General features: G+C 43.6%; 1 protein-coding gene across 2 annotated transcripts in view; it reads right to left on the bottom strand.

Annotated features, from left to right (window-relative positions):
* The window catches only part of POLR1C (RNA polymerase I and III subunit C), an 868,501-nt gene that overhangs the window by 543,738 nt on the left and 305,141 nt on the right, over nucleotides 1-19,622 (bottom strand). For both annotated transcript variants that reach the window (XM_044061017.1, XM_044061008.1), the window contains exon 3: nucleotides 3,013-3,120. In XM_044061017.1, coding sequence (XP_043916952.1) covers nucleotides 3,013-3,069 — 57 coding nt within the window. In that variant the 5' untranslated portion in view covers nucleotides 3,070-3,120. The remainder of the gene's footprint in view (nucleotides 1-3,012; nucleotides 3,121-19,622) is intronic.

Below are 19,622 nucleotides of genomic sequence, written 5' to 3' on the forward strand. Positions count from 1 at the left end.
AGCATCTGTTTCTTTGGCATGGATGACTGTTCTGGGGAATGCTGCACTTGTTTCCTTGTCTTTAATGGTGTTTTTGACTTTGCCTTTGCTGCTGTAGTAGCCTTAATTGTCAGCTGTGAAGGTCTGAAAACACCCTCAGAAGCCGGTGTCTGCTCAGCGGCTCCGGACCCATCTGAGGGTATAGTTTCCGTAGGCCCAACACCTTGAGTTTCCACAGGCCTCGGTGTCTCCACGTGGCTGTCGGTTACAGCCTGTGGCTCTGAGGTAGCGGGTGTCAGGGGCTGCGAAAGCGCCTCACTGAGAACCGACAACTGGCCTAGAAGAGGCTTCGTCGTCAGTTTTGGACCTCGGATGCCTGTCTTTTTCTTTGTCTTTGCGTTCTTTTATAAATTCTGGTCATCGGTTGTTCTGACAGCATTATATAATTAAACCTTCGTCCAAAATAATGTAAAGCAAAATCAAACCAACGTTTAATAGTGCGTTTATTGAATCTAGCACAAAACCGACAACTAGTAACGTCGTGGTCAGGGCCTAGGCAAGGAATACAGTAAGAGTGAAAGTCCTTATGAGGTATTTGCTTCCCACAAGAAATACAATTATTAACTTTTACTGACATCGGTCTGGAGCAAGAAAATGTTTCCCCAACGGGGTACTTAGCTTTATTGAAGACTTCGGTTTTGAAACTCAATTTTGAAAATCTCAGGAGTCGGCCGACCAGCACTTGCGAACTGCTTTTGCTTCGGGCACCGCGCAGCAAGAAAGACTGAAGAAAATGACGTCAGTTACAACTTTTATACCCCTGTTGCACTGACGTCAGGGAAGAGGCGAAAGCAACTGACGCCGGACCAAGACTATGGAACTCGGGCTGACTGCGGATCGCCTGCCAGCAGGATAACCCAAGTGTAATGACTGCAACAGTGAAACACGATGAACATGTATGGTTCCCATATATGCAACAAAATATAGAAGATTTAGGATTTTGGCATGGAAATGTTTGTATAGATACTTTTATACCCCAGACTCCAAAGAATTTTTCTTCAGGTAGATGGCAAATGTTGGAGGTGTAATAGAGAAGAAAGAGGCACCTGGAACCACATGTTCTCACAGTGTAAAGAGTTGGCAAACTAAAAAATCCCTACAGAGTACTTGGTCAGAATATTAGGTGAACAAATGAGAGTAACTAAGGAAATTCTTTTTTTTTTCCTTGGATACAGGATCTGAATAGTCTTTGCATAGTAAGACCTTGTTAAGTTTAATTCCAGTGGATGCCAAAAAAGCGATTACTAGAAAATGGAAATCAAAATGTAAGCCAACCATACTTCAAGTAGTGAATATTGTAACAGACAAAACAATGAAAAACTTGATCTTTAGAAAAGGGTAGGGGCAAATTACATCGAAAAAGATGGAAACTGTGGGAACAATACATGCAGCGTAATGTTTATGAGGATGAATGAGGTTTAAGAGAAGGCAGGAAGTTAATTATTTATGCAATGTTAACATATGTGATGCATACCATTTGTAAATGTGAACTTGTTAATATTGTTTACTTTTATATACATGCAAGTTTGTCTATGTCACAAGTGAATTCAATAAAGGGGTTTAAAATTGTTTATTATACCATGACCCCCCCCAAAACGTGCACGCTGATTGGCCAGCGTGCCCGTTGTAAATCGAGATATACTAATGGAAAAAGGTCCGGTTGCCCAGACTTTTTTCCATTAGTATAACTCGGTTTTTTAAAACACTGTCTCGCTATGTTAAAAGGGTTTAACATAGCGAGACAGCTTTAAAATAAGCAACGGAGATCTCCGTTGCTTATTTTAAAGCTGTCCCGCTATGTTAAACCCATTTAACATAGCGAGATGTTAAAAGCAACGGAGAAAGCAAGATCTCCGTTGCTTTTTAGTTTCGCTATGTTAAATGAGTTTAACATAGCAGACAGTTTTAAAATAAGCAACGGACATCTCCGTTGCTTATTTTAACTGTCTCGCCATGTTAAACTCATTTAACATAGCGAACACTAAAAAGCAACGGAGATCTTGCTTTCTCCTGCTTTTGCTCACAGCTCTGATGTACTGCGCAGGCGCGCAGTACATCAGAACTGCCGCGGATGCCAGACATCTGCGGAAGGGCAGTAAACAGGCATTATACTATGCCATTATTTAAGAAAAGTAACAGTTTCTTTTCTTAAATAATGTCATGGTATAATAGCAATAACCCACGCCTGGGTTATTGCTCGGGACCAAACCACGCCAACCGTGGGTAAATTTAGCATTACCCACACCCAGGCGTGGGTTATTGCTATAGTGTAACATCTCTGCATACTTCAGTACAGCATCTTCAGTCTCTGCACAATCCTACCTTTCCTCAACTCAACTCACTGACCTTACTCAACATCATTGCAGAAATTAGGGTTCCACGACTGGAAACTACTGCACTCTGATCTTGTCAAGTTTATGGAAAAAACAACTTTTGGCAATTTATATGCAATGCCTATTTCTAAGTTTTCCAGTACCACACCCAAACCTTCTGCATTTTCTTACTACATTTTTGTTAACTTGATATGAACATCTTTAGATCACTTTTTCTTTTCTTATTTATTGTTACTACTCCCACATTTCATACTATGTAAGAAACTGTAACAATGAACTGAAAATAAGTAGTGTAGGAAAACAAAGGCTTTCTGATGCAGTGGAAAAAGAGGAAGCACCACCTGAGAAAAAATAATTCTGTCTTTTTTTTCTTTTACAGTCCTACGTGACTATCGTAGATTGGTATCTCACGTCCTATTAAAGCTGCATGACTCGGCAGTTACCAAACTGCATGGCAGCTTGAACCTAAGTGTCAGAGTTGGTATTGAAAGGAGACAAAATCCAAATCTCAACCACATGAAAGTACCAGAGTCAGAGTCAAATTCCAATCCTCTGTAAGAAAATTACTGTTGTTAATGACTGTTGCCTCAGTTGCATTTCAAAAGGTATAAATGGGAAAAAATAATATACACATACCTACCTCAGCAAGGAGGATACGTCTGAATGCATTAGCAATAGCAGCATCTATCCCCACCATGTCAAACTCAAGTAAATCACTGTCCAGATGAATAATATCTACTCGAAAATTCTGTGGAAAAGACAGATGAGAGTAACAAAGCAATTTTAGTTCCATCTACATTAATGTGGCATTCCAGTTAAATTTCTAATATTACTCTATTCTTTGACAATGACAAACAGCACAAAGTATCTAAATTTCCCCCATTTAAAGTCAATAATTTATTCTCCAAATAACAGTATACATGAAGATGACATTTTCAATCCACAGTCCTTTTTTTTTTTTTTTTTAAGACCTACTACAAATCTACAAACCCAAGTCTAAATTTAGACGCAACATGTACAGCTATCACCCCACTACTGCCTGGAAAAGGCTCCCACTAGAAATTAGAACCCTTACATATCCTAAACAATTTAAGCCAGCCACCAAAGAGCACTTTAAAAGTCACTGGTCCTGCCACTGCACTCTCCCTCCTTAACATTCCCTACTTCTCACACCTTAATCTACTTTCTGCCCTTAACTCACTCTTCTCACTAGCTCTCCCTAATCTTCCTTGACACTAGCTCCTCAAATCTTCCTTGACTTCTCTTTCTGTCTTCTAAAATCTATTAGGCAAATTACATCAGAGAAACATACTATTGTAATTGTCTTGCCTTCATGCAACTACATCATGATAAAACTTGTTTTTTTTAACCACTTACCCCAAAAACTATACTCATCTTAATGACATATTTCTTTTTATCCATCTTGAAATAGTTATGCTATACTCCTGATTATTGACACTGTATAACACTGTATTGCTACTTAACGCCTTGTAATAATCCTGTAACACTGCTGTTTAATGTTGTTGTTTTCTTTCGGCTTTTCCCAGTTATGGTTCATCACAGCGGAACTCCGGTCTGCTAATGATTGGCAGTCAATTTATTATGGTGCCGAGGTGCCAGCCCGATACCCAACTTTCAACGAAGGCACGCCCATTCATGCATGTCTTTCGAATGCCACTCGACCACGGGGAGGACATGCAGACTCCACACAGAAGGCGAGCCAGCCGAGAATCGCTGTGAGGCGACAAAGCTACAGATGCACAACTGCAGCACTGCTGTTTAATACTAATTTATAATGAAATCTGTATAATATTTGAGATTTTCTCCCCGGGCCTCCACTGAAAAAGGCCTCTTCAGCTCAGTCAGACAATCCCAGTCAACGAATGTAAATTAAAATACATTTTATAACTCTACGCAAATGACAAAATGAGGGCCCAACACCTTCAGTCGAATGGTGTGTGTGTGTGTGTGTGTGTGTGTGTGTGTTTGTATATATATATATATATATATATATATATATATATATATATATATATATATATATATATATATATATGGGTCTAGGACTATTCACTGAATGCACATTTCAATGAAAGTCAAAGGACTGTGCAAAAATCACTGAAAACTCAATTCACTGAAAGTTATATATGGCCTTTTCCCCACTGTAGTGCGACACTGGAGTTAGAATATGTAGTAAGGGGGGTGTGGGGGGCACTATGTGTGTGTATGTATAGATATATATATGTGTATGTATGTATATATATATATATATATAATATTGCATACACACACACACATATATATATATATATATATATATATATATATATATATATATATATATATATATATAAAGTTAAGACAGGCGCACTGGGTGGCAGTGAAGAGTTACCAAAAAGCTGTGTTAACTACAGCAAGCTAGTAAGAGAGATGGCTAGAAAGGTGCTTGGTGTGACATCTGGAAAAAGGAAGGAGGACAAGGAGACCTGGTGGTGGAATAACGAAGTACAGGAGAGTATACAGAGAAAGAGGTTGATGAAGAAGAAGTGGGATTGTCAGAGAGATGAAAAAAGTAGACAAGAGTATAACGAGATAAGGTGCATGGCAAAGAGAGAGATAGCGAAGGTTAAGGATAAGGCGTATGACGAGTTGTATAAAAGGTTGGACACTAAGGAGGGAGAAAAGGACCTGTACCGATTACTAGCTTGGTCTCTCTGTCTAGCCAAAGATGTGCAGCAGGTAAGGGTGATAAAGGATAATGAGGGAAATGTACTCACAAGCGAGGAGAGTGTGTTGAGCAGATGGAAAGAGTACTTTGAGAGGCTGATGAATGAGAGGGAGAGAAGGTTGGATGATGTGCGGACAGTGAATCATGAAGTGCAGTAGATTAGCAAGGACGAAGTAAGGATAGCTATGAAGAGGATGCAGAACGGAAAGGCTGTTGGTCCAGATGACATACCTGTGGAAGCATGGAGGTGTTTAGGTGAAATGGCAGTGGAGTTTTTAACTAGATTGTTTAATGAAATCTTGGAAAGTGAGAGGATGCCTGGGGAATGGAGAAGAAGTGTTTTGGTACCAATTTTTAAGAATAAGGGTGATGTGCAGAGCTGTAGTACCTACAGAGGGATTAAATTGATCAGTCACAGCATGAAGTTATGGGAAAGAGTAGTGGAAGCTAGGTTAAGAAGGGAGATGATGATTAGTGATCAGCAGTATGGTTGCATGCCAGGAAAGAGCATTACAGATGCGATGTTTGCTTTGAGAGTGTTGATGGAGAAGTACAGAGAAAGTCAGAAGGAGTTGCATTGTGTTTTTGTGGATTTAGAGAAAGCATATGACAGGGTGCCTAGAGAGGAGTTGTGGTAATGTATGACGAAGTCGGGAGTGTCAGAGAAGTATGTAAGAGTGGTACAGGATATGTACGAGGGTAGTATGACAGCGGTGAGGTCTGCGGTGGGAGTGATGAATGCATTTAAGGTGGAGGTGGGATTACATCAAGGATCAGCTCTGAGCCCTTTCTTATTTGTAATGGTGATGGACAGGTTGACAGACGAGATCAGACAGGAGTCCCCATGGACTATGATGTTTGCAGATTACACTGTGATCTGTAGTGAGAGTAGGGAACAGGTGGAGGAGACCCTGGAGAGGTGGAGATGTGCTCAAGACAGAAGAATGACTGTCAGAAGGACTAAGACAGAATATGTGCGTGTGAATGAGAGGGAGGATAGAGGAATGGTGAGGATGCAGTGAGTAGAGTTGGCGAAGATGGATGAGTTTAAATACTTGGGATCAACAGTCCAGAGTAATGGTGAGTGTGGAAGAGAGATGAAGAAGAGAGTACAGGCAGGATGGAGTGGGTGGAGAAGAGTGTAGGGAGTGATTTGTGACAGATGAGTACCAGTTAGAGTGAAAGGGAAGGTCTACAAGAGCGTAGTGAGACCAGCTATGTTATATGGGTTGGAGACAGTGGCATTGACAAAAAGGCAGGAGTCAGAGCTTGACGTGGCAGAGCTGAAGATGTTAAGATTTGCACTGGGTGTGACGAGGATGGACAGGATTAGGAATAAGTATATTAGAGGGTCAGCCCAGGTTGGAAGGTATGAAGACAAATTCAGAGAGGCAAGATTACATTGGTTTGGACATGTGCTGAGGAGGGATGCAGAGTATATTGGGAAAACGATGCTAAGGATGAAGCTGCCAGGTAACAGGAAAAGAGGAAGGCCTACGATAAGGTTTATGGATGTGGTGAGAGAGAACATGCAGGTGGTTGGTGTGACAGAGCAAGATGCAGAGGACAGGAAGAAATGGAAACCGTTGATCTGCTGTGGCAACCCCTGACGGGAGCAGCCGAAAGAAGATATATATATATATATATATATATATATATATATATATATGGGTCTACCTGACAACGCCGACGATGAGAACACCGACACAAGATGGAAAAAAATTGATGACTGATGAATGAAAACCCCGACGATGAGAACACCGACATGTGAAAAGGCTGTGCAAGTATGCGGTAGTGACGGACGTTAGGGTTAGGGTGCGAGAAAGGTAAGTGTGCGATATTGACGGACTCTAGGGAAAGGGGTGGGTTAAGTGAGTTAGGGTTAGGGCGCGGGTTAGGTGAGTGTGCGATAGTGACAGTCTTTAGGGTTAGGGGCGGGTTACGTGAGTTAGGGTTAGGGCGCAGGTTAGGTGAGTGTGCGATAGTGACGGACGTTAGGGTTTGGGTTAAGGTTATAGATAGTTGTGTATGTAAGGTTTCGTGTGGGTTTGTAAGGATTTTGGTGTGCTTGTGTTGTGTGTGTGCTTTTTGGACAGGGGATTTGTTTTGTTTGTTGATTGTCGGGATTGTGGTGTGTTGGGCATGTGAGGTTTCGTGTTTGTGAACTTTCGGTTATGTGGTGTCGGTGATTTCGTTGTCGGTGTTGTAGTGCGTCGGTGTTGTCAGGTAGACCCATATATATATGTGTATACATATATACATACATACACACACACATATATATATATATATATATATATATATATATATAGATACACATATTTTTTATAATACAAAAATAAGCCAGCCCAGCATTGAGCAATTAACTCAGATAAGCAGAAAGTACAGTTGTGTACACTTACCATAAATGTAGATGTTAATTCACTGTTGCAGTTATCACATTTGGGTTATCCCTGCCAGGGTAGCCATTAGTCAGCCCAAATACCAGAGGCTTAATATTTCTGCGTCAGTTGCTGTTGCTTCAGGACTGATATCAGGTCAATCAGTAGTATAAAATAAAGCAGTCAACGCCATTACATCAGTTTTTCTTGCCTTGTCAGGAGCCTCCAAGTGGGAGCCAGGATATGGTGGAAGAACACCACCAGTAGAAAGTAAATACCAAAAAAGTTCCTTGAAAGGAGAACGAGAGAGAGAGAGAAAAGGGGGATGAAGGGAGGGAAACCAAGACTGCAACAGTGAATACACTCAACATCTACATTTATAGTAAGTATACACAACTGTACTATGTTCTTCGTGTTTCACTGTTGCAGTCATCACATTTGGGTTGATTCCCAAAGCTGAGGAAAAGGGTGGAGACAGTCAAGGAAACTAGGGGCTGGCTTGGATGCCCTGCAAGACTTCAGTGGCAAAGCCTGCCCAGGATTTGGAGAAGATAGGCAGGTGGTAATGCTTGGTGAAGGTATGAACAAATGTCCATGTTGCAGCCTCCAGGATGTCACTGGTGGGGACTACTCTGAGGAAAGATGCAGAGGTGGAGGTTGCTCTAGTAGAGTGAGTCCTGACCCCCTTAGGGGGAGGTTTCCCGTGTTGCTTGTACCAGAAATGGATACAGTGTGCTATCCATTTATGGTTTGGTTGGATATGGCTTTGCCCTCTGCTCCTCCAGCAAAGCTGACTAACAACTCAGTCTTTCTAAATTATTTACTCCTGTCTAGATAGAATCTGAGCTGTCTGTGCACGTCTAGAGAGTGCAGTATCCTTTCCCCCTTGTTTTGTGGGTTACAGAAAAAGGTGGACAAATGAATGGATTGGTTGAGAGCCACACTGGACACCACTTTTGGCATGAAGGATGGGTTAGTCCTGAGGGAGACCCTGTCAGCATGGAAAATGATGAAGGGCTCTACAGCCATTAGTGCTTGTAGCTCGGATACTCGACTTGCTGAAGTGATGGTCAGAAGCAAGGCCGTCTTCCATGAGAGAAACTTTAACTCTGCTGAAGCTGCTGGTTCAAAGGGGGGCACAGGGTGAGCTTTTCCAACACAAAGTTTAGGTCCCAAGCTGGGGTAGCTGCTCTTCTGGGTGGCCTCAAGTTGCTAGCCCCTCTTAGGAACTGTTTGATGAGAGGGTGTGAGAAAAGAGGTTGCTCAGTCATGAAATGAACAGAGACAGCAGAGGCATGAATTTTAATAGAGGAAAAAGACAGACCACTGTGTAGTAGGTCAGCTAGGTAATCCAGGATGAGAGGTAGGGAGGGCTGTGCCGTATCAGCTCCATTAGCCTGGATCCAGGTGCAGAACCTTTTCCATTTGTCAGCATAAGACTTTCTAGTGCTAGGGCATCTGGCCTCACGTATAACATCTAGAACCTGCTTACTGAGATTGGCAACTTGTATAGTGGTCAGGGAATAAGCCTGGCTGCCAAAAGTACAGTTGTGTACACTTACCATAAATGTAGATGTTCGAGTGTATTCACTATTGCAGTCATCACATTTGGGTTATCTGCTTGCAGTAGCCCTCAGTCAGCCTGATTAACAAAGTCTTGTGTCCTGCATCAGTTGCTGTCTCTTCTTCCGTGACGTCAGGTTGTCAGGGGTATAAAACATACAGCTGACGCCATAACATCAGTTTTTCTTGCCTCAGATGTCAGGTGCCCCCCTAATGGGAAGCAATTAAATATATAAAAATACAAGGTTATACCTCCAATAAAAAAGCAAATACACCAAAAAGCTTTTAAGCAAAGTAAAGGAGAGTAGAGGTATAGCCAAAAGAAGTCAGGGGGCTGGAGGGAGGGTAACCAGGACTGCAACAGTGAATACACTCGAACATCTACATTTATGATAAGTGTACACAACTGTACTATGTTCTTCGTGTTTCACTGTTGCAGTCAACATATTTGGGTAGATTCCCAAAGCTAAGGATGGGAGGAGGAATTTAGATAGCATTAGGACCAGCTACAAGGCCCTGCAAGACTGCAGTGGCAAAGCCAGCTCTGGACTTAGAGAAAATTGGCAAATGATAATGCTTGGTGAAAGTATGTACAGAACTCCAGGTAGCAGCTTCTAGGATGTCCCTGGTAGGGACGCCTCTGAGAAAGGCTGTAGAGGTAGATGCAGCCCTGGTTGAGTGGGGTCTGATCCCCTGTGGGATAGGTTTTCCATGGTGCTTACAGCAGAAATGAATGCAATGGCCTATCCATTTAGAAATGGTTTGCTTTGAAATGGCCTTCCCCCTCTGCCTCTGCAGCAAATGCCACCAGCAGTTGTTCAGATTTCCTTTGAGGTTTAGTCCTGTCCAAGTAGAATCTAAAGGTGTCTGTGCACATCTAAGGAGTGCATTATATGTTCCCCTTTGTTCTGTGGACTAGGAAAGAAGGTTGGCAAATAGATAGACCGATTCAGAGCCACACTGAATACCACCTTGGGCATGAAAGAGGGATTGGTTCTGAGGGCACCCTGTCTGCATGAAAGATGATGAAATGTTCCACTGCCATAAGGGCCTGTAATTCAGATACCCTTCTAGCTGAAGGGATTGCTAAAAGGAAAGCTGTTTTCCAAGAAAGAAATTTTAAATCTGCAGTAGCAGCTGGCTTGAAAGGAGGGAGAGTGAGTTTCTCCAGTACAAAGTTAAAGTCCCAGGCTGGAGTTGGAGCTCCCTGGGTGGTCTTAAATGTTGACCCCTCTGAGGAACTGCTTGAGCAATGGATGAGAAAAGAGGGGAGGTTCTGTGATATAATGAGCTGAAATGGCTGAGGCGTAAATTTTGATGGAGGAAAAAGCCAGGCCCTTGTGAAGCATCTCAGTTAAGTATTGTAAAACCTTAAGTAAATTGGGCACTGCTGTGCTCATCACTTGAGATTGGTTCCAGGCAGAGAATCTTTTCCATTTTTCAGCATAAGATTTTCTAGTACTAGGCCTCCTTGCCTCTAAAATGATATCAATCACTGGTTTACTGAGGGATGGTAAAGGAGAGATTAGGAAATTAGCCAGGCTGCTAGGTTCAGAGTTTGAAGCAGAGGGTGCAGAATCTGATTCTCCTGCTGAGACAACAGGGTAGGAATCTGAGGCGGTGCCATGGGGCCAACAGAGACACACTGCGCAAGAGGAGGTACCAGCATGGCCAGTCTGCTGCAATCAAAATTGTCCTTGGTTTGTCTTGTTTGATCTTTAGTAATACTTTGGAGAGCAAAGGCAGAGGAGGAAAGGCATAAACTGATAGGTTTTTCCAGCTGAAGGACAGAGCACCCACTTTCCACACTTGTTTGTGGGGAGTCTTTGTGCAAAATTTGACAATTGATAGTTCTGGGGGGAGGCAAACAGCTCTATATCTGCCCTCCCCCATTTGCTTGTCAACATATTGAAAATCCTTGGTTCCAGTTTTCACTCGTGTGGGTCCATGAGGTTTCTGCTTACCCCGTCTGCCAGTGTATTTAGTTTTCCTGGCAGGAAGTGAGCCTGAAGATGCACTTAGTAGCTCAAGGCTGTGTTCCACAATGCCATGGCTAGTCTGCAGAGGGGGTAAGAATGGGTACCCCCCCTGCTTGTTTATGTACCACATAACAGTGGTGTTGTCTGTCTTTACCATTAATTGCTCTGGATAATGTGGTCCTTGAAGGTTGTCAGAGCATTCTGTACAGCTAACAGCTCTTTTTGATTGATATGCAGGTGCATTTAACTTGGGTTCCATTTGCCCTGAATGCACTTCCCTGCCAGGTGAGCCCCCCATGCATAGTCTGATGTGCCTGTTGTTAGGGTTTGGGTGGCAGGGGGTAGTGTGAATGGTAGTCCCTTGTTTTGGTGGCAGGCCTCTGCCCACCAAAGGAACTTTAGGCGTAGGCAAGGTATGACAGGAATCATTGCTTCTAGATCCTGAGAATGTTGACACCATAGGCTTTTTGGATACCATTGCAGTTTCCTAATATGCAGTCTAGCATATGGAATTAGAAGAATGCCAGAGGACATGAACCCCAAGGCTTGTAGTATTTGTCTTGCAGATAGCAGGGTTTTTGTGGCCACTTGTTTGAAGTAGGTTGTCAAATTTGTTTCACTGGTGTGAGGAAAGCCATCTGGGAAGTTGTATTCAAGCTTGCTCCCAGGAATATAATTTGTTGATAGGGTACCAGGTGTGATTTCTTTTCGTTTATGGTGTACCCCAGACAAGTTAGTACCCTTTGTACAAAGGCCAGATGATTCAAAAGTATGTCCTGGCTTTCTGCCTGAATTAGACAATCGTCCAGGTATGGGTATATTTCTTTGCCTGCAAAATGCAATGACTAGAGCTAGGCACTTTGTGAATACCCTGGGCGCAGTAGATAAGCCAAAGGGTAGTGCAGAGAACTGATAGTGCATGTAGCCTGCTTTGAAGTGTAGGTATCTTCTGCAAGATTCCCTGATTGGGATGTGCAGGTATGCTTCCTTTAAATCTAGTGCTGCCAACCAGGTGTCTTTGCCTAGCATAGGGAGCAACTGGTGAAGAGTCAGCATCTTGAATTTTGGAATCACCAAAAAGGTGTTTAGAGTAGACAGGTCCAGGATAGGACGCCATGAATTGTCTTTTCTGGGTACCGGGAAAAGTCTTGAGTAGAAAACTTGTCCCTTTTCCTCCTCTGGTACTAACTGAATAGCCCCCATGCTTCAGAGAGAAAGTACTTGTTTTGGGGCCTCTACCCACCGATTTGCGGGTAGATCTGGCCACCTGCTTGTTGTTAGTAACGTGTAGAAGTGAAATCTGTATCCCTGGGACACCATATTTAAAACCCATTTGTCCTGGGTAATGATAGTCCCTTGCTGTGGTAGCAAGATGCTGCCCACCAAAGAAAAGCTTTCCTTAGACAGGGTATCACTGGTATAAGAGTTTCCAGGTCTTGAGAGTGTTGACACCAATGGGTTTTTAGGTACCACTGAAGTTTCCTCATATGCAGTCTGGCATACAAAATGAGTAGAATGCAAGAAGCATGAACTCCAGAGCTTGCAGGATTTTCCTTGTGGATAACTGGGGTCTGGTGGCTAGTTGACAGAAATAGGCTGTCCGGTAAGTTTGCTTTTCTGGTGTAAGGAATGCCATCTGGGATGATGTGTCCAGGCTTGCTCCCAGGAATATAATTTTTTGGGTGGGTACTAGTTTGGATTTCTTTTCGTTGACAGTGTACCCTAGGGAGGTCAGTAGGTCCTTTACAAAGGCCAGGTGCTTGAGCAGCTTTTCCCGACTGTCTGCCTAAATTAGGCAGTCGTCTAAGTATGGGTAAATTGGAATATTTCTTTGCCTGCAAAAGGCAATGGCAGGAGCCAGACATTTTGTGAAAAAACTGGGAGCGGTAGATAAGACAAAAGGAAGCCCAGAGAACTGAAAGTGCAGTGATCCTGCCCTGAAACGTAGATATTTCCTGCATGATTCCCTGATTGGGATGTGTAGGTAGGTCTAGGGTGGCTAGCCAAGCATCCTTGGAGAGCATAGGTAGTAGTTGCTGGAGGGGAAGCATTTTGAATTTTGGTATCACCGGGAAGGTGTTTAAAATGGCTAGATCGAGGATGGGGCACCATGTGCCCTCTTTTCTGGGTACCAGGAAGCTCCTGTAGTAGAAACCTTGGCCTATCTGTTCTGCAGGAACATGCCCTATTGCCCTCATAGAGAGCCGGGAAAGTACTTGCTTTTTGGCCTCTGCCCACTGGTTTGGAGGAAGATCTGGGAACCCTTTTGGGGTTGGTACAGTGTGGAAAGAAAATTTGTATCCCTGTGACACTATGTTGAGGACCCAGCAGTCATCTATAATGGTGGCCCAGGTGCTTGTGTGGAAGGAGAGTTTTCCTCCCAGGGGCAAGTGCAGGTGGGCAGAGGGAGGGGGTGAAAGTGGAGAGTCATTGTGAGTTCTTACCATGAGGAGGAGGCTTTGCACTCCCTGGTTTAGAAGTGGAGGTAACTCCATTGCTTTGATCTCTGCATTCCCTGTGGCTGTTGGGTCTGCTTCCCAGAGGTCTGGGCTGAACTGACCTGGAGGGGGTAGGAAAAGACCAGTGCTTGGAGGGGCAATGCCTACTGAACCTGGGTGGCTGGGCCTGCAGGAAATCCTAAACTGTCTGCATAGATTTAGCTTTTTCTTCCATCTTTTTTAAGACCTCCTCTGCCTTGGTGCCAAATAAGTTGTCTTTGTGCAAGGGTGCATCCAATAGTTTAGACTTGATATGGTCTGGCAAGGGCTGTTCCTTTAGCCAAGCATGCCTTCTACGGACAGAACCGGTGACTGCTGCTCTGCAAGATGCTTCTAGGGCATCAAAACCACAGTGTAAGGTGTGCTTAGTTACTTGACTTGCAGAATGCATTAACTCTTGTAACTCTATTTTCTGCACAAGCAGGAAAAGATTTTTTGTCTGAGGAGTTTCATGGTATGCTGCTGAAATTTTAGCATATGGAACTGACAATTTAGGCTCTAATAGCAAGAGTAGCAGAGGTACATACTTTTTTACCCCATCTGTCTAATGCTCGGGAATCCCTATCTGAGGGTGTGGGATTCCTAGCAGAAGTTGCTTTAATTCCTTTAGGCCCTTGGGAGATAACCTCAGGGTCAGCAGTAGGATTTTTGAAAAGAAATTTGTGAGAGTCAGAGATTCTGTAATACCTGTCAGGTTTCCTGGGAGTAGGAGGGAGAGTGTCAGGAGTCAAACTAGATTCCATGAAAACATCATCCACAACATTCAGGACAGGAGAAATGGCCAAGGGTCTGTGTTGTGGAAGATCTAAGAATTCCCTGAGTCTCTTTTTAGACTGACGGTAGTCCTGACATTTCCATTGGAAATGCTTCTTTAAAGTATGAAGGGTTTCCCCAAAGGAAAAATCCTCGGGTGGAGAGGCTGAAGGAATGGATTCCTCTGCATCAGAAACCTCATAAGCAGAGAGGGGTTGCATGTCTTCATATTCAGAGGAATCAGAGACATCGGACTCCTGTTCAGATATAACTATTGGGAACAGATCTCTTTTTCTTTTGGAAGGGGAAGCTTGGCTTCCCCTGATCAGCATTATAAGGTCTTCCGCCATTTTAAGCATTTGAGACTAAGGCAAGGAAGGTGCCTGAGATGGAGTCGTTGGTTTCTTGGGTGTGGTTCATACCCTGGGCCTTAGAAACCCATAGTTTTCAAAAGAACAGCAGATGTGAATGAAGTCGTCTGTGTCGAAAATCTGTAGTGAAAAGTACTTTCTCAGAAGCTGGTGCCTGCTCAGCGTCTCCGGACCCATCCCAGGTAGAGACAACCGCAGGATCCCTAGTCGATGAAGAGTTTTGTGACATACCGGACTCCGAAAGGGTCTCGGTAGCAGCCTGCGAATCCACAGAAGTGGGCATCAGGGGCTGCAAAAGCACCTCACTGAGGACCGAAGAACTGACGACTAGCTTAACGAAGTGTCGTCGGTAGGTTTGGACCTGTGTGGTCTGTCTCTCTCTTATCCTGGAGTTTTTTCGGAAGATCTGGTCTTTATCCTGGAGTTTTTTTGGAAGATCTGCTGTAGGATGGCTTACCGAAGCCATATCAAAAATCGAGGACTGACAGCGAAAATATCTAGCTACAATAAGGGCCCAATGACGTACAGTTCTGGCACTGAACAAAGCACAGAAGCAACAGTGGGGGATGTCGTGGTCTGGGCCTAAGCAAGTGACGCACTAAGAAAGAAAGTCTCGGTGTGGTATTTGCTTTCTACAGGCGAGATAATTGTTAAACTTTTTCTGACATTGGTTAGAGCAAGAAAAAAGGATTCTCAATGGGATACTTAGCTTCAGAAGACTTCAACTTCAATTAAAAAAATGAAAACTCAGGTAGCGGACGACCGGCAATCATGCGAACTGCTTCCGCTTCAGGGTCTTCTGCAATAAAGACTGATGTAATGGCGTCGGCTGCCTTACTTTACACTACTGACGACCCGACATCAGTCCTGAAGCCACAGCAACATACACAGAAATACTAAGCCTCTGGTATTCGGGCCGACAAAGGGCTACCCTGGCAGGGATAACCCAAATGTAATGACTGCAACAGTGAAACACGAAGAACATCCAAAGGAACATCCACAGAAAGTGGATCCAGGTTACACGAGACGCACGAAACAGAAAACCTTTTCCATTTGAATAAGTAGGATTTCCTAGTATTGGGTTTCCTAGCCTCCTACAGGACCCTAAGCACTTCCTCAGAAAAAAGGTGTCTAAGTGGAATCAAAATGCTATCACCCACAGAGCCAGCTGAAGAGTGGACAAGTGGGGATGGATGAGAGATCCCTTGTCTTGTGTGAGTAGGTCCACCCTCTGAGGTAACTTGTGACGACTGCCCTTGGCTAAATGCAGAAAAGGGAACCAATGCTGTCTCGGCCAAAAGGGAGTCACCAACAAGATTTTAGGAGCATCCAGTTAAATTTTGAACCGGACTTTTGGAATGAGGGGAAGGTGAGGAAAAGCATAAACAAACATCTCCTTCCAAGATAAACAGGACGTCCACCTTCCACATCAGAGGACCTGGGACTCTGGCACAAAATACAAGAAGCTGCCTGTTCAGAGGGGAGGCAAATAGATCTGAGGAGTACTTCACTGGCGGACAATGTCCAGAAACACACCCTGTGAAGCATCCATTTGTGGGATTGAGTTAAGGACCTCATCAGAGTGTTTACCACAATGTTTTGACCTGAGGGAATGTAAACTGCCTGAAGAGTCACTTGACAGTGGACAGCAAGATCCCATACCAGAAGTGCCACCTGGCAAAGATAAGATCATGTTCCCCCCATTTGTTAACATATCACATCACTGTGATGTTGTCACTAAACACTTTGAGATGTCCTGGAGAGAAAAGAGGATGAAAAGCCTGAAGAGCCAGCAAAAGGACTCTCATCTCTGACACTGATGTGTTCCTTCTGTTGAAACAGGAGAACAGACCCCCCTGCATCTTTAGGAAGCCAAAAGGCTGCTCCACATCCCACATCTGTGGTGTCTGAACAGCTCCTGAGATGGAAGGGGGATGAAAGGAGAGCCTGGGTTTAGAGACAGCTGCTGAATCGTGAAGTTCCTTCTTTAGACAGGAAAGGAGAGGAACTACAAAGTCTGTAAGATGCACATGCTGAAGCCAAACTGATTAGAGGAACCACTGAAATTTTCTTACGAGGGAGTTTGGCTTGAGGGAGCATAGAGATGGTGGATGCCATAAACCCCAGAGCTCTCAAAAACTCAGTGGGTGAGATGGAGGTCAGAGGCAGAAGATTTTGAAAGAATGAAATGAGAGTCAAGACCTTGGGAGGAGGCAGAGAAGCCAGCACAGTCACTGCCTGAACCCTGTGCTCCAGAAAAATGGTCTTGAGAAGTGAGGAAGGCCTTTTGAAGTGTATTGTGAACCCCATAAGCTTTGCAAAAGGGAAATAGCACAGTGAAGATTTTGCAACAGGGTCTCTATAGAGGATGCCGGAAACAGGAGATCGTCCAAGTAAGGAAATACTTGGGCCCCCTGAATCCTGAAAAAAGTAATCACAGGAGCTAGGCATTTGGTGAATACTCTTGGGGCAGTAGAGAGGCCAAAGGGCAAAGCAGAGAACTGAAAATGCCAGGAAGCAAAGCTTCCTGAAATGGGAATGAATAGGGATATGGAGATAAACATCCTTGAGATCCAGAGAAACCAGAAAAGCCTGAGGAAGCAGCAAAGGGAAGAAAGTCTGAATGGAAAATATTCGAAAGAAGGGAACCTTCAGGAAGGTATTCAGTTGAGAAAGATTCAGAATAGGTCAAGTACCCGCTTCCCTGGGGACCAAAAACATTCTTAAATAAAATCCTTTCCCCTTTGAGAATCTGGAACATCTCGAATAGTTCCCAGAGTCAAAAGATCCTGAAGCACCTCTGGAAAGAAAAACTGTTCTTGAGGAAGTTGAGGAATGCCCATGAAAGGGGTAATAGACTTCCCAATCATGAAATACCCTTGACAAATGATGGAAATAACCCAAGAATCTTGGGTTATGCTTAACCAAACAAGCAGTGAGAGAGAAAGAAGAATTTGGCTGGAAGAGTTTGGTAGTCAGTCAGTACCTGGTTTATCAGAAAAGGGCAGCTACTGAGCTGGAGTAGTCTGAGAAGATTTAGCTGGAGGAGCCCTCCTACCACCCTTTTTTACCTTTAGGAAGATGACGAGAATGCCTTTGCACAAAAGATGATTTAGTAGAACAGTTCCTTTGGAACTTAGGCACTAGTAAAACAAAAATATGTTTCAAATCCTGTAACTCCTTGCCTTTCTCCTGCAAGGACTTGAACAAATCAGCAGCAGCACCAAACAAACATTTGCAGTCCAGAGGAGCATCTATCAATTTGCTGTCCAAAGGAGCATCTGTCAACTTAACCTCATCATCAGACAGAGGATGAAGCTGTAGCCAGGAAAATTTCCAAACAAATTATCCTGAAGCAGCAGCCCTAGACATAATGGAATGACGAGCTACCAGAGAACAAGCCCCTAACAAAGACAAAGCAGAAGTCTTACCACAGAATCAGGAAAGTCAGAACTATTCTGACAAGCCTAAACTAATCAAACAAGCACTTCTTGTGATGGTCTTTATGGGGAATCTGTCTCCCACAATGGCATTCACCCTTCCTGGATGACATGGAACCCCACAGCAAAACAATAGATACGCATAAAACCTCAACAGGGCACTTATCTGAACAGCTAGGTACACCAGCAATGACTCTGGCAATCGGATAGACGATTAGAGATGGCGTTTGGACTGGCGGCACAGAAAGGTCTAAGGATGGTATGTCTGGAAGTCACCTTTATGTCCTACGTTATGCAAGGGGCATAAGTGGGACATAAGCAGTACCTTAAGGCAACCTAAAGGCTTTGGTATATTGGCCAGACCTCGGGCCACCTTTGGCAGGGGATCCCTCATGTTATGAATACTGTAACAGTGAAATGGAAGGACAACTACACTGACCAGACGTAAAATCCATACCCTCTTCCATCATCCAAAAGCCTTTATGCATAGCTTGGAAGAAAACATTTTCCATTTTTGATGGGATTGGCTTCTCAGAATAGATAATTTCTGAAGGGATTGGCTTCTCAGAATAGATGAGAAATGGATCAGTAAGACTGTGTCCTCAAGCTAAAAAACATAACTCAACACCTTCTTTCTTGTTCCTAGTTATACACTCCCCAAATGAAGAGGAGCTTACAAAACCATATGTGGAGTGATTGTTGTTCTCCTAGGACCTACAATAAGTAAATGATTTTATTCAAGGTTCTTCATAGTTAAAAAGTCCCCTCAAGATCCATATTGGACTTGGAGACTAGGCTTATTCATAAAGATGTCCAAATTTAACATACTGACCTTCCAAATCCTCCTTGTTTTACTATCTGATTATGCTAAATCTCAGGGATGCTTACTGCACAGTCCTATCAATAAAAAGAAGTTATGTCTTATCACAACGTCCCATCTGTATTGTCGATCTTCACTAACCCTTGACTGTAGGCTAGGTTCAGAGCCTCAGAACAGACTTGGCCGTTTACTTCAGCTCACGCCTTCCAAACTCTAGAGCTAGGCTCTACCCATAATGCTCCTCTCTAAATTACCCAAGATCAGGTTTGCCTAAATTCGTGGCAGACAGATAGTAAATAGCAATAAAAAGAAAGACACCAGATCTGTAAGATCTGTATCCCTATTATGAAGCCAGTCTCTGAAAGAACTTCAATCCACAGAGTCCCAAGGCCGGGGGAAGGGGGGGTGTCAAGGATTAGTGAAGATCGACAACACAGATGGAATGTTATGGTAAGACACAAAGTACAGTTTTGTACCTACCATAAATGTAGATGTCTGATAGGAATGCATCTGCAGTCCTTACAAATGGGTTGTCCTGTCGTCAGGCAGCCCTTCGGTCGGCCGGATTCCAAAGTCTGGGTCTGGCCTCGGCTGGTGTCGCACTTCACCCAACGTCATAGCTGCAGTTCTTTGGGTATAAAGGCATCAGCCGACGCCATTTTCCTCAGTGTTTCTTGCCCCAGATGCCAGGTGTCCTTTTGGAAGGCTAAATTTGGA

This window comes from Protopterus annectens, chromosome 1.part0 (assembly GCF_019279795.1).
Source record: "Protopterus annectens isolate FY-2018-M chromosome 1.part0, PAN1.0, whole genome shotgun sequence".
Taxonomy (NCBI): Eukaryota; Metazoa; Chordata; order Ceratodontiformes; family Protopteridae; genus Protopterus; species Protopterus annectens.